The 12554-nt window shown below is 43.3% G+C and overlaps 1 protein-coding gene across 2 annotated transcripts in view; it reads left to right on the forward strand.

Moving 5' to 3' along the window:
* spryd3 (SPRY domain containing 3) overlaps positions 1 to 12554 on the forward strand; it is a 69373-nt gene that overhangs the window by 46637 nt on the left and 10182 nt on the right. For both annotated transcript variants that reach the window (XM_086159456.1, XM_086159457.1), the window contains exon 8: positions 2868 to 2925. In XM_086159456.1, coding sequence (XP_086015582.1) covers positions 2868 to 2925 — 58 coding nt within the window. The remainder of the gene's footprint in view (positions 1 to 2867; positions 2926 to 12554) is intronic.

Here is a 12554-nt window from a genome sequence, read left to right on the forward strand (position 1 = left end):
CATAGAAACCCCTGACACCGTTCTCCACCTGTTACAGCCTGCTTGAACCTGTTTTTTCGCCTTATTTCCACACACTATTGTTCTGGACTGTTGACCTTTAGTACTTAAAATGCTCCACCCTTTTTATCCCCACCCTCTATAGCCTCACCGTTCCACTTATTCTCACACATATATTCTCTCTTGCTGCAACTATCCTTCGTTCCTCTCCTTTCCAGAGCATACCTCCACCTCTCTAAATTTTCCGCCGGCTGCATCCTGCTCTCACTACAGATCACAATGTCGTCTGCAAACATCATGGTCCATGGAGATTCCTGTCTAACATCATCTGTCAGCTTGTCCATCACCACTGCAAACAAGAGGCTCAGAGCTGATCCCTGATGTAGTCCCACCTCCATCTTGAACTTCTCTGTCACACCTGTAGCATACCTCACCACTGTCTCAAATCTTGCATACATGTCCTGCACCAGTCTAATGTACTTCTCTGCTACCCCAGACTTCCTCAAGCAATACCATAGTTCATCCCTCTGCACCCTGTTGTGTGCTTTTTCTAGGTCTATAAAGGTACTATGCTAGAAATAATTAATCACTGATTTTAACCCTCGTGCGATCTTAACATTGTGTTCACTCCCCTTGTCCTACGGGTCAAAAATGACCTATAAGACAATCTTTGTACCCTAGTGGTGTACAGCCCACATGGAAACATAAACAAAAAAGAAGTATCACTTTTTCTAATTATGGGGTCTCTTTAGGAAAAATCATAAAATTTCAAGTTGGAAAAAAATAGGTTAAGATGTTTTTTTCTACAGCTAAACATGGTAGTGGGTCATTTTGACCCGCAAGACAACACAAGGGTTAAGTATATCTCGGCTGATTGGTTAACTAGTTAGCAGTGTTCAAATCATTTCTCATAGAAAATGTAGCTGTTCCTGGTTTATTTGTGGATTAAGTACTACTATATATTTGGAATATTTTGTCAATTCTTGCTAAATTACTTGCCCATGATTGATAAAGCACAGTTTCTTTTACGGCTCCTGTATTTGATACATAATTTATCTGATTCATTCTGGGTCTTTTTTTCACCTCGTAATAATAAAAGAAAAAATCTGATTTTTTTTTTTTTTTTTTTTTACTGTCAATTCAGAGTGCTGCGGCTGACCTTCGGCTGATCTGAGGAATATAATGATAACTGTTCCTGGTGTTGTTTCTTGTTGATTCTTCCATCTCTACCAGGTTTTCAGGAAATATCTGGCTAGCACGAAGTGAGTCCTTGCAGATTTTTACGCCCCTTGCGTTTTTACATAATATTTTGCAGATTGCGACGTCTTCCCCAATGTCCGTCTAAAGCAGGTTTCACTTCACGGTGATGCAGAAGATGTAAGCTATCGAGACGTGAATATGGAGCACTGTGTCATTGCTCCCCTTGCTTCCCCTTCCTCCCCCTACTCCTTTTCAACCTCATCATCATCCTTCCTCTCTCCGTCTGTGTGTGCTGTCACTGTAATGGAGGGTGCAGCCCAGACGACCGATAACAATCTCTGGCAATTACCTGTGAGTCAATTACTTCATCATCTGATCTTATCAGGAAGTTGGCACGCCGATTATTTGTGTTGGCGCGGCAGAACCCGGTGAAAGATTTACGTACTGGGACGGTGAGGGACGGAAAGAGTGATGAGAACGTCGACAGGCAGAAGACATGGACGAATAAGCCAAAGCAGAGCGGGAAAGAGTCATTATTATGTTAACATTACTAAAGCAGCTTTATTTAAAGCTGGTCACGGGCCAAACCCCTGCAAGTCCTGGGACCAGATGTGTAAACAGCGTGCACGATGTGAAAACAACCACACACCGTTTCTAGACAATTTTTTTTTTTTTTTTTTTTTTTTGACTGTTTTTTCTTTTCTTTTTTTTTATTATCCCGGAATGTGCAATGAGAACGCGTGTCTCCAGCATACACAAGTGAGAATAAGCAACAAAAAGTGTATGACAGGAGCCATGGCTTTTCACCCATGATTTGGGATATTTGCTGTGATATTCAAAACAAACGAAAAAAAAAAAAAAACGCTTCATACCTGAGACAAAAAACCCCATTATCTGGCCTTTTTGTATTATTGTTTTAGAATCAGATCATCGGATATTTTGAGCATGTCTTTTTTCTCCTTATTTTCTGATACTCCCCAGTTTCGGTTCAGGTAACTGCTGACTGAGATCTTGCAGAATTTGGGTGATCATTTGTTACAATTGTTTGTTTTTCTTGCTGGTTTTAGCGTATTTTTCTGCAGATGTGAAGTAATTTCATGTTGATTTATGGACTAATCTATTGTGGATCTTATGTTTATCCATGAGTATTTTGTCTCTGACACTTTGTGATTTCTCACTGATTTTTATTTTGGATTTCTTACTGATTTTCAATAATGTCCTACTTTTATTTTACCCGAGCCTACTTTTATGAGCTGTATTTCCTTGCAGATTTGGGATAAGGTGCCAGTGATGAATTTTGGTTGTATCTTGATTTAACGGGTGTAGTCATGCTATTTTATTTTCCCATTATTTTGAAAATGTGATTTTAGGGACTTTCAGTGCTTGTCGTGATTTCTTCTCTTAGAGGAACTTGACCTGAGAAGTACATATTTGAGGAGTTACCCCGCCCTCGTAAGGTCTTTCCACCAAAAACATCCATCCTCACGAGCCCTGAACTTGTTTTCCCCATCAGACGCCACATTTTTTCAGTTAAATTTTCCTCAAAAAAGAATCCTGGGCTTTTTTCACTTGTCTTGTTTTTGTTCTGCTGTCGGGCCTGAACTCTGCAGAGATGTCACTGCAAATAGTTTAAAGTGTGTTTGTGACGTGGATGTGTGTGTTTTACGCAGGACTACCCCAAGAACAGACACCCGGGATGGAGCCGAGGATCCATGGCCTACCACGCAGGTAAATCCCCAACTCTCACGCCTTGATTTTTTTTTTTTTTGTATTTCCTGTATTTCCTTTCCTTCATTGGGATATTTCTAAAGAAACACGACTGCTGACCCCCCCCAAGCCACACACACACACACTCGCACGGATGGAATGAAAGGAATGGATGGGAGATGTTTCTTTGGTGCCTTCAGACACAAACATCTCAGCTGGATGTGTAGGTTCCTCACACACAATCAGAGATCAAGGATGACTTCGGGGAGATTATAGCACAGAAGGCAGAGATGAAACCCAAAGATCTCTTTCTTTCTCTCTTTCTTTCCCCCTTTTCCCCTCTCGCTCGCTCTCTGGAGGTCTGATCGTCTAAGTGTGATGGAACCCAAAAAGGACAAGAAAGAAAAACAAAAAACCCGAAGTCAAAGTTATCTTTATCTCACCGCGCTTCCACACAGCCCGCGGTAATTCTGCGACGACAGGCCTGCGAACATTATCTGCACAGGCATTTACGAACCCCCCGGCTCCCCCACACGGCTTCCATTCCGGGTCTCAGCACCCGAACGCTATCGGCCCAATGGAGAGATAAGCGATCAAACGCTGCAGCTGTGATGCAAGACTGGTAGCGGAGGGGAAGGTGGTTGTTATTACGCCGCGCAAGCTACTGTAGGTCGTCGGCTCTTTATCGGACGATCCACTCTCACAGTCAAGATGTTGTTAGTCCTTATCTGACAGCAGCAGTGAGGAGCGAGGCTGCTTATCGGCCTCAGTTTTGGTCTGAGGCATCCCATTGTGAATATTCCTCACATCAGATTTCAGCCTGCTCGCAGGAGTCACACGCCACAAATATCGCATTCGGCCTTTGTTCCCCCCCACCCTCCGATAACTGTATATACAGTGCGATTCGGAAAGGAAGTTTACGTTCTACCAGATGGCTCCCGAAGACCGATATCCAAAAATCACATTTTCATCTTCCGTCCACACACACATACCCATTATACCCGGATACAGTAAACATTATGTTAGATATGGCATCGGTATTCCCGAGAAATGTTAACTAAATGTCCTATTGTTTGAATTCTGTTGACGTTTCATTTTTGGAATTGGAATCTGTCATCATTAAGTAATAAGTCCTCCTTAACAATGACTGAATGGCTTCGCAAGTACTTTTTATGTGATAGACCGATTGAAAGTGTTGCAGAATTGGGAAGTGTAAGGAAAAGTGGGGTGTGCAAAAGCATTCCTGCTAGACGTGGCCTAAAACATCTTCAGCAAATTACCTCAAAGAGATTGTGAAGACACTAAAATCAAGTTTTTAACAAATAATTGTTGAAATAGTTTTTAGCTGTTAAATATGACGGTTTTTAACCAACTATTACCACCATAAAAACAGTATTGTTTGCAACCGGAAATGATGTCACCGGTAAACAGGAAGTGAAGGAGAAAGTTGAACATGGTGACTTTAGCTAGTCAAATCTAGCATAACATCTCGTCCACCTATATCTTACGCCTTAGGTTTGCGGTGTGTCTTTCCCTTTCCCTGTGACATTCCACCTGTGGACTTTTTTTTTTTTTTTTTTTTTTTAGTCTGACATGATTTGCTTCCTAGACACTATGACATGTTTTTTTTTTCATTTTTTTATTATCATATAAAATTGCTTTATAGCGCGAGGAAATGCAGTCAACGCATTCTCCAGACTGTCACTTTGCACGTGCCATTCATCTTTCATGTTGATGTTTACCGTCCTGAACCCACTACCCATCTCTTACTGATTCAGCTTCTACTAAGCATGCATGGCTAATGGCATCAGCAGGCAGTACTGATCCTGCCGGGCTCCGCTGAAAACGCTTCTCTGATCACTGGCGGGTTGGGCCGGCTGTTTGCTGTCGCGCGCCATGCCCATCCCAGAGGTGTAGCTTTGCGGCCGGCGGGTGTTGGCAGCTGCGCGCCGGACACCGCAGAAGTATGCATGTCCCAGAACAGCTCCCATTAATCTTATTTGTTAGAGACTAAAATGATGTATGTGGTTTTCCACGCTGTGCACAAGGTTTGCCTTCATGTACTCGGGGCGAAGGCGCCGGCTCTGATCCAGCCACTTAAAATTAACAGCCGGGGCCTCCTCCTCCTCCTCCTCCTCCTCCTTCGCATCTCCGTGCGCTTGTCCGTGCATCCGAGGTTTTTTCACGGGGCGGCTCAGGAACCCCGAGGATTGCACGCAGATGCTTTTCTGGCGTTCTGACAAGAACAAGAACCAGCGTACACGGAGCATTTGAATACACAGCGGGTCAAATAACCGCGGCAGAAATTGCTTAAAGAAGGAAAAGACTTCAGCTTTTCTCATCCCAGTTTTCCTGGTCGCCGCGAGCCAAGAATGCATTGAAGAGGTATTTCGGTGACACATGTTAACTCTGTTATTAACTTCAGCGGTCGTTTTTTTTTCGTATTTGACCTCAGTATCTAAGCAAAAGGGCAACTGTCTACCAGGACGTTCTTGGCAGATGTCGGTATCTGACACGCCATATCGAACCCTTCGTCGCAATTTTTTCCCCCGTGGCGTGGCCCGCCGTTCCTCGCTCCGTCATCGACGCGCGAATTCTCGGCTTCTCGCAGGGAGAAAACGCAGATTTGAACGAGGCTCCCCCCCGAGGAATACCCATGAATCGGGTAGTGATTTGCCCCGATATCCTCCTCCGGATTTCTGTCCAGTCTCACCACAGAGCGCTGCCTCTGTCGTCCTGATTAATGGCACAATATTGACCGCCGTCCCATTGACTGTCGGGGGTTGTTATTTAACCCCAGATATATTCCAGTTATGCACACAAATGGCTGCCAGCTGCGTCCCAGCTGGCCGTTGCAGCGGCTGCAAGTTTCGCGAGTCCCCTGGCCTGCGCCGCCGTTCGCAGGAGTGCTTATGTTGGGAAGGGGCCCACAGAGGACCTCCGTCTTGCGGCCTGGGCTTGAGCTTGGCCTGCAAGTTAATGGGCCATGGGCCCCTGTGGACCCTATCAGGAGCAACCAGCCGTCCAACCAGTGAGTGCTCCTCAGCAAGCCTCATTAACTGTGTCACCCCCCACACACACACACACACACACACACCAGCACCCCCCGGCCCCCTCCATCAGTGACTCACACGTGCTATGACTCAACACCCGCAGCTGAAGGTTGTGCCCTACCGCCACCATCCATCCTTCACCATCTCAGCTAACCTGAGATAATAGGGCTCAGTCTAACCTCTGTCACGGGGCCTAATCTGATCCCGGCTCAGGTTCTGCCAAAACATTGTTCAATAGAAATGTCTTGTTTTGGGGGTAGGAGTGGGGGCGTTATCGCCTCCTTACCTAATAAGTTAAAAATGAATTTGGGTGGAAGTGTGAACAAAGCTTCCAGTGTTTTTACTTCATGACTGATAACCGCGGAGTCTGACAAGGGGTGTGTGTGTGTGTGTGTCTGATCCACACACTCTACTCTGTTCAAGATGGCATCCTCCTAATTTTTAGGAATCTGATAGTCTGCTCTCGTGACTCTTATCAATGGCTGACTTTCAAGACAAATCTGACCCAAAGAAAAGGCCGCGGCCCGAATATGCGGGGATTCCTGTCCCGCCATCCCACCTTCTCCAAGCATTGACCATTACCGAGAATGGGGTTTTAAAAATTATACTATTACTTTTTTTTCCCCCCCCCAATTTCTTTCATGTGCTTCCCTTCTGATTGTCTACGGCATTTCGGGCTGGTTTTGATAAAAAGTGAAACTTTTTTTTTTCAATGTTAAAAGTCAATAATGAAACAGAAGAGATTGAAAATGTAAGGGAAACATAAGTGAAACTCCACGTCGGTTGTGCTCCTGAAATTTCAACTCTTGTATAACAAAGTGTGGGGTGACGTCATTCAATATTGATCCCCCCCCCCCCATTACATTTTACACTTTCCTGTTGTGTTGCCTTGAAACCAATCCAACAAACAATCCATAACTGAAAATATTTTGGTTATATTGGTTGTTTGACTGTGAATCTGTTGGCTCCAGACGTGCCGGGCGAAGCTGGATTTTCGTCCTGGCCACGAAAATAATTTGACGAATCCATTAATCTCCCGGCTACCGGGTTGATGAATGGTTTTATTTATGTCAAACTTTCATGGAAAAGGGATGGAGACCGGTTTGCTCGTTTCCCATCATCTTGGTGTTTCTACCCTCCGAGTCACGGAGTTATTCAGGACTGGGAAAATGATTAAAACCTCCGGTGTTTTTCTGTTTGACAGGTTTTATAATTGCTGTTAATTTCTGTCTGACATCCACTGATCTCCTGCCGCAGCAGGTGATAAAATATTATAGTACTTCTTAGTGTCTCCGGCAGACAGAACCCTCCAAGTATAACTACATTGCACTGCAGCGCTTCGACCGGTTTGCTCTCGGGCCGCTGCTAGCGGAATGTTCTCGTAAATTCCCAGAAGCGTTAGGGCAGTAATTGTGAAATAGAATAAATACATAAGTATTTTTAATCCTCGTTTTCGGGTGGGGGCGGGGGAGTCTTTTTTCCAGGGACGTTTTTTATGTTTCGAGGAATTGGGGGGGGGGGGGGGGGGGGGGGGTTCTCGCTCCCAGCTGGCCCTCTGCCCCCTCGGCCGCTTTCTCGGGATCGGCAGGAGCTGCAAATCCTGACTGCGGGCTCGGTGGCTTCTATCGAAAAAATTAGAAAATAAAACAGGAACAAGTCTGGTCATGTAGTGGATGTTACAGGTCAGGTTCTCTGGGGATGACCCTCCTGCCATAGAGCTTTTTTTAAAAAAAAAAAAAAAAAATACAAAAACTGGTTAAAATGGATTGAAACTTTACTAATTTTATGTTTAAACCCTTTTTATCCCCGAGGTTAGGTTTACCCACACTTTTTCACCTTGTGAGCTATTTTTCAAATGACCATGTAAAAACCTACACTTAAAATGCTGAATATATACTGCTCAAAAAAATAAAGGGAACAATTGAACAACACAATTTAACTCCAAGTCAATCACACTTCTGTGAAATCATAGTGTCCACTCAGGAAGCAACACAGATTCATTTTGACTTGTTTTAAGGACATTACATCAAAGTTGGATCAGCCTGGAGTTTTTTTTTACACTTTAATTTTGAGTGTGATTCCTAATCAGACCTCCATGGGTTGATACGATTGATTTCCATTGATCATTTTTGTGTGATTTTGTTGTCAGCAGATTCAACTGTGTAAAGAGCAAAGTATTTCATAAGAATATTTCATTCATTTTGATCTAGGATGTGTTTTTTAAGTGTTCCCTTTATTTTTTTGAGCAGTGTATATTTATTTCTGTATCTACTGAGTAGAACTAAGACAGTATTTGTTTGTGCACCTTGCATAATCCCATGAATCCTTATTGCACACTTCAGCAATATACATTTTTGGTCATTACCTCATGACTTGCAGAGTTAGTGGCCAGCTCTGAGAAAAATGACCGCTGTCCGGACAACTGTGATTTTAATTCTGTCACCTTTCTCCTTCTCACCTTGATTTCTCAGAGGGAAATTTGCGTCGTAGCCTTTAAGAACCGACCGAAAGTGTCCCTCCGTATTTCCCTTCTTAGGAAGTGCAATGGTAGATTGACGGTTTAAGCAAAAGCCCTTCGAAATTGTCATTAGGAAAAAGAAAAATCTTCCCCCCATTTTCATTTGCTATAAACAAAAATCATCGAAGTAGCAACCACTTTTTAATGTTATTATTGATCAACATTTTTAAGCTTTATGACCCTCCTCGTACTCTTGTTAAAATGCTAAACGCATGCTATTGGCAGGAGATGCAGAGAATAATGCTGTGGTTGCGGAGCGAATCAGACCCCAGTATACAAAACACAATGCTCTGGTTGGTCGCCATTTTTATTTTACCATAAGGATAGTTCAAATAATAAATATATAGAAATACTGTCGCAACCATGCGTTTATGTTGGGGGTATGTGCAAGTACGAGAATAGCGAGCGTTCATTGTTTTTTTTTGTTTTTTTTTTGACGAAGTTGTTCTACTAAAAGAAAGGTTTGTCAACCAACAACTCGACGTTCTTAAACGTGTCTGGTCGGACGTTACGATGCATTTTTACCACCGAAATCCGAAATCCCACAGTCAAAACACGAAAGGTGAGCTGCGATATACTGAGGGATTACTGTTTTTCAATAGACTGGCAAACGCGGTTGGGAAGATGGATGACAGACATTGATTCGCATGGCAGGCGATTGATCGACATATTGGGCACCCCCGCCTTAGATTGTATCGATATATTGTTGCATATTGATCTGTGATTGGCCGGAATCCATCAGCTCCACCTCATTTAGTCGACTGATTCTCACTGTGCATCCAGAGTCAACGTCAAACCACCATTTGTAAAATAAAACACTCTCAATGGCCTGGTCAGCGCTTTGCATATGGCAGCTCTGCCACCAATGGTGTGTAAGTGCATGTATGGATGGATGAATGTTATTCAGTGTAAAGCACTTTGAAAACACCATTTACAATTTAGGTGTTTTCCAAAGCATTTTACAAACTCCGACTTTCCTGCCTCATAGTAAATACTTTTTATTTTATTTCTTGCCACGTACAACCTGCACAGCCAGTTAGGAAAAAAAAATATTTTTGGCGGAACTGTTACGTTCCAACCAGGAAAACCCACATTTTATGAGTTTTTTCCTAGAAGGTGGCATTTATTCACAGGGCTAGTCTCATGTTCTCCGCTAAACAACGTCGTTGACTGAAAATGAGGTCAGATACAGGAGGTACTTTAGTCCCTAGCTATTGGCTTGATATCCCTGCCGTCCCCCATGTAAAATCATTCATGACTATTTTGTTTTTTTTTTGTTTTGTCCCCCCCCCCCCTTTTGGATAAAGTAAATAGATAAAGCAAACAGTCTCAGGAGTCGTGCTATCCCCTCATTACTGCAGGGAAACACTTGGTTAATTTCTTCCAATTAAATTTCAATCTAATAAACGTCCACCTGTAATATTCACAGGTTCAAAGTGTTGATTGTAAGGAAACTTGTTTCCCTGTAAATTGAAAGTCTTCCCTTGCTGTTTTGCAGCTAGCGCCAGATAGCGTTAGTAAAATAGAAATGATGTAGGTAGCTGAGTAAGGACAGAAAACAATGAATAAATAAGGGCCAAAAAATCTGGATGGAAGATGTAGTGGAAATTAATTGTGCAACCAGAGTGAGGTTGTGAATTGGCAGGTGAAAAGTCAGTGCAGGAACATTCTGGGGTAGTTTATGGCTGTCTGACCAGTTTGACCACTATTGCACAATGGCGACGACTGTTGTGCGACGGCAAATTAAACGTGTACAAAAATCGAGGCGTTAACGGTCAAGTGCAGCATTGAATGTGCCTATTGGGGAAAAAAAAGCGCAAATTGGTTAGCGGTTAAATTGGTAAACGGTAAGGTACAGCTTTTGGCGCGCAAATCAACAAAGTGCAAGTGGAAAAGTAAAGTACATCCGATTGTTCAGAGGCAGTCTATGATTTGAAATTTCCGCTTGATACTTAGAAGTCTTGTGGTAATTTGGGTAGAAAGAGTTCTTCAATGGCAAGGTTTTGCCTTTCACACTTTTGTACCTCAGCCCCTCAAAAATTCAAGAAATTCACCCAATAGTGAGATAGCAAGAGGCAAAAAAACAAACAAACCAGGAAGTCACCAGTTAATTCCTAAATATTGCTGTTGTTGCTACAGTGATGTTGATGGAAAGCTTTCTATGAAACCACAATTAAACTTGTATTCATTGCCTTTACTGGTGTTAACTATCCAACATACAGTTACGGGGATGTTTTACACAAACAACCCTGTTTGCGTGTATTCCAGCTCTCAAGAGCGGGGATCATGTGCAGCAGGTGTGAAAGGACTTGTCTGTATCTCCCCGACGGAACGGGCCCACGATGATTTATGCGCTTCCGCTGCCTCCGCTGGCCCTCCGCGGCGCCTCACCTCCGCTGCCAGGCACCCCGTCACTCCCCACGCAGGCTCTATTTTTAGCGTTTTGCGCCGGTGTGGGCCCCCGGTGCGCGGTGTTGTTACAAGGGCCCGCATGGGAGCCGTAATGATACAGTGTCTGCGTCTCCCTCCCTGTGCCGAGATAGAGATTGTTTAAACAGTATCCTGAGCCGGGGACGGGTCCCATGACAACTCCGTAAATATTTACCAGCGGCAGCCGCGCCGCCTCACTTGAAGAGCTCTCGTCTGCAGGCTACCTCCGACGTGTTTTTCTTTCGCTGGTGTTTTCCATTGTTGTCTCTCGCAACTGGAGTATGTGTTGTTTTGATGATTTCTTTGGACGCCGTAGACGTCGTCTTAAGTGTTTTTTGTTTTTTTTTTTTTTTTTTTTTTTTTGTTGTTGCGTGCGGCGTCATCCGGCTGGAACGCCCGCGATGTCCTGCACGTTGCCGCGGTGCAGCGTGCACCAGCGCAAACGATAACGCCGTGCCGACATTCCCGGGTTGTTTTTTTTTTTTTTTTAACCGACAGTGTTTCGATTCACTCAGACCGTGTGCGATGATTGCAGAAAAGCAGGCGAGACATCGGCAACAGCAGGAAATCAGATCGTGTCCGGTAGTGAGTGGAAGAAAATAAAGAAATTATTTTCATTTTTAATTCTTGCCTTTCTTGCCGTCTCGTAGGTCATTTGTCACCAGTCGATTTTCTCGCAAAATTTCTCTCCCTGATCCATCTTTTCAAAAGTTTATGTCATTTTTTCGCTCAGTTCATTTTGGAGCTGTTTTTTTTTTTGTCAACATTTTTAGCTTTTTTTTTTTTTTTTTTTTTGCTAAAAGGCCAAGAATCACATATTTTTGCATCAACATTTCATCTCTTGCCGTATTTGACTTTTTTTTTTATTCAACAGTTTTTCCATTATGCCATGCAGATTTTTTTGGGTTTGAAAGCCAACTGATTGCAAAATTTTGTTGACATTTCATGCCATGATACTGAAAAAGAAGTAATTACCCAAGTAATTGAAACCCAAGTTGGGAAAAAAAAACAAAAAAACAAGACACTTGAAAATACAATAGACTCACGTGTCATATTTTCCACAGAACTTTTTTTTTGAATTTTCATGTTCATATATTGAAGTATTCTCTCAACTCGTGACTTCCTTTTTCACTGGCTGCCTGCGACTGCTGATGTTCGTTGACAGCCTCGGCGTTGAGCAGGTTTTTGGCAGAAACGGATGGTTAGTTTTGCAGATTTGAGTCACAGGTGCGTCGCCCGTCTACCGACGAGTCTGACAGGCGGCGTGAGGCCGGCGGCCCCGGGATCGTTTATTTCAGAGCTTGGCCCTGTCAGGATGTTGGGACGCGAACAACAACGCCACCACAAAGTTTTAAAAGTCACAGACACACACCAACCCCCCCGTTGACCTTTTGATATCCTCGCTCGGAGAAAGGAAGAGACATCAGCTTTTTTTTTTTTTGGCTTATCCTAATACGTACATGAAATAGGTCCTCGAATTACAACGTAATACGATTTTCGCCGTAAGTCGGAACTCACATACTGTACATAAGTACTGATGTCACCCATTTACGCTAACCCAGTGGTAAAATCAGAATCCAGGCTATTAAAACACCATACAGTAAAAGTAAAAAATAAATAAAAAAGAATTATGCTTGGGAGTCATGATG

The sequence above is a fragment of the Fistularia commersonii genome, chromosome 14 (assembly GCF_037954325.1).
Source record: "Fistularia commersonii isolate RoL2024-O1a breed Wild chromosome 14, RoL_Fcom_v1.0, whole genome shotgun sequence".
Lineage (NCBI taxonomy): Eukaryota > Metazoa > Chordata > Actinopteri > Syngnathiformes > Fistulariidae > Fistularia > Fistularia commersonii.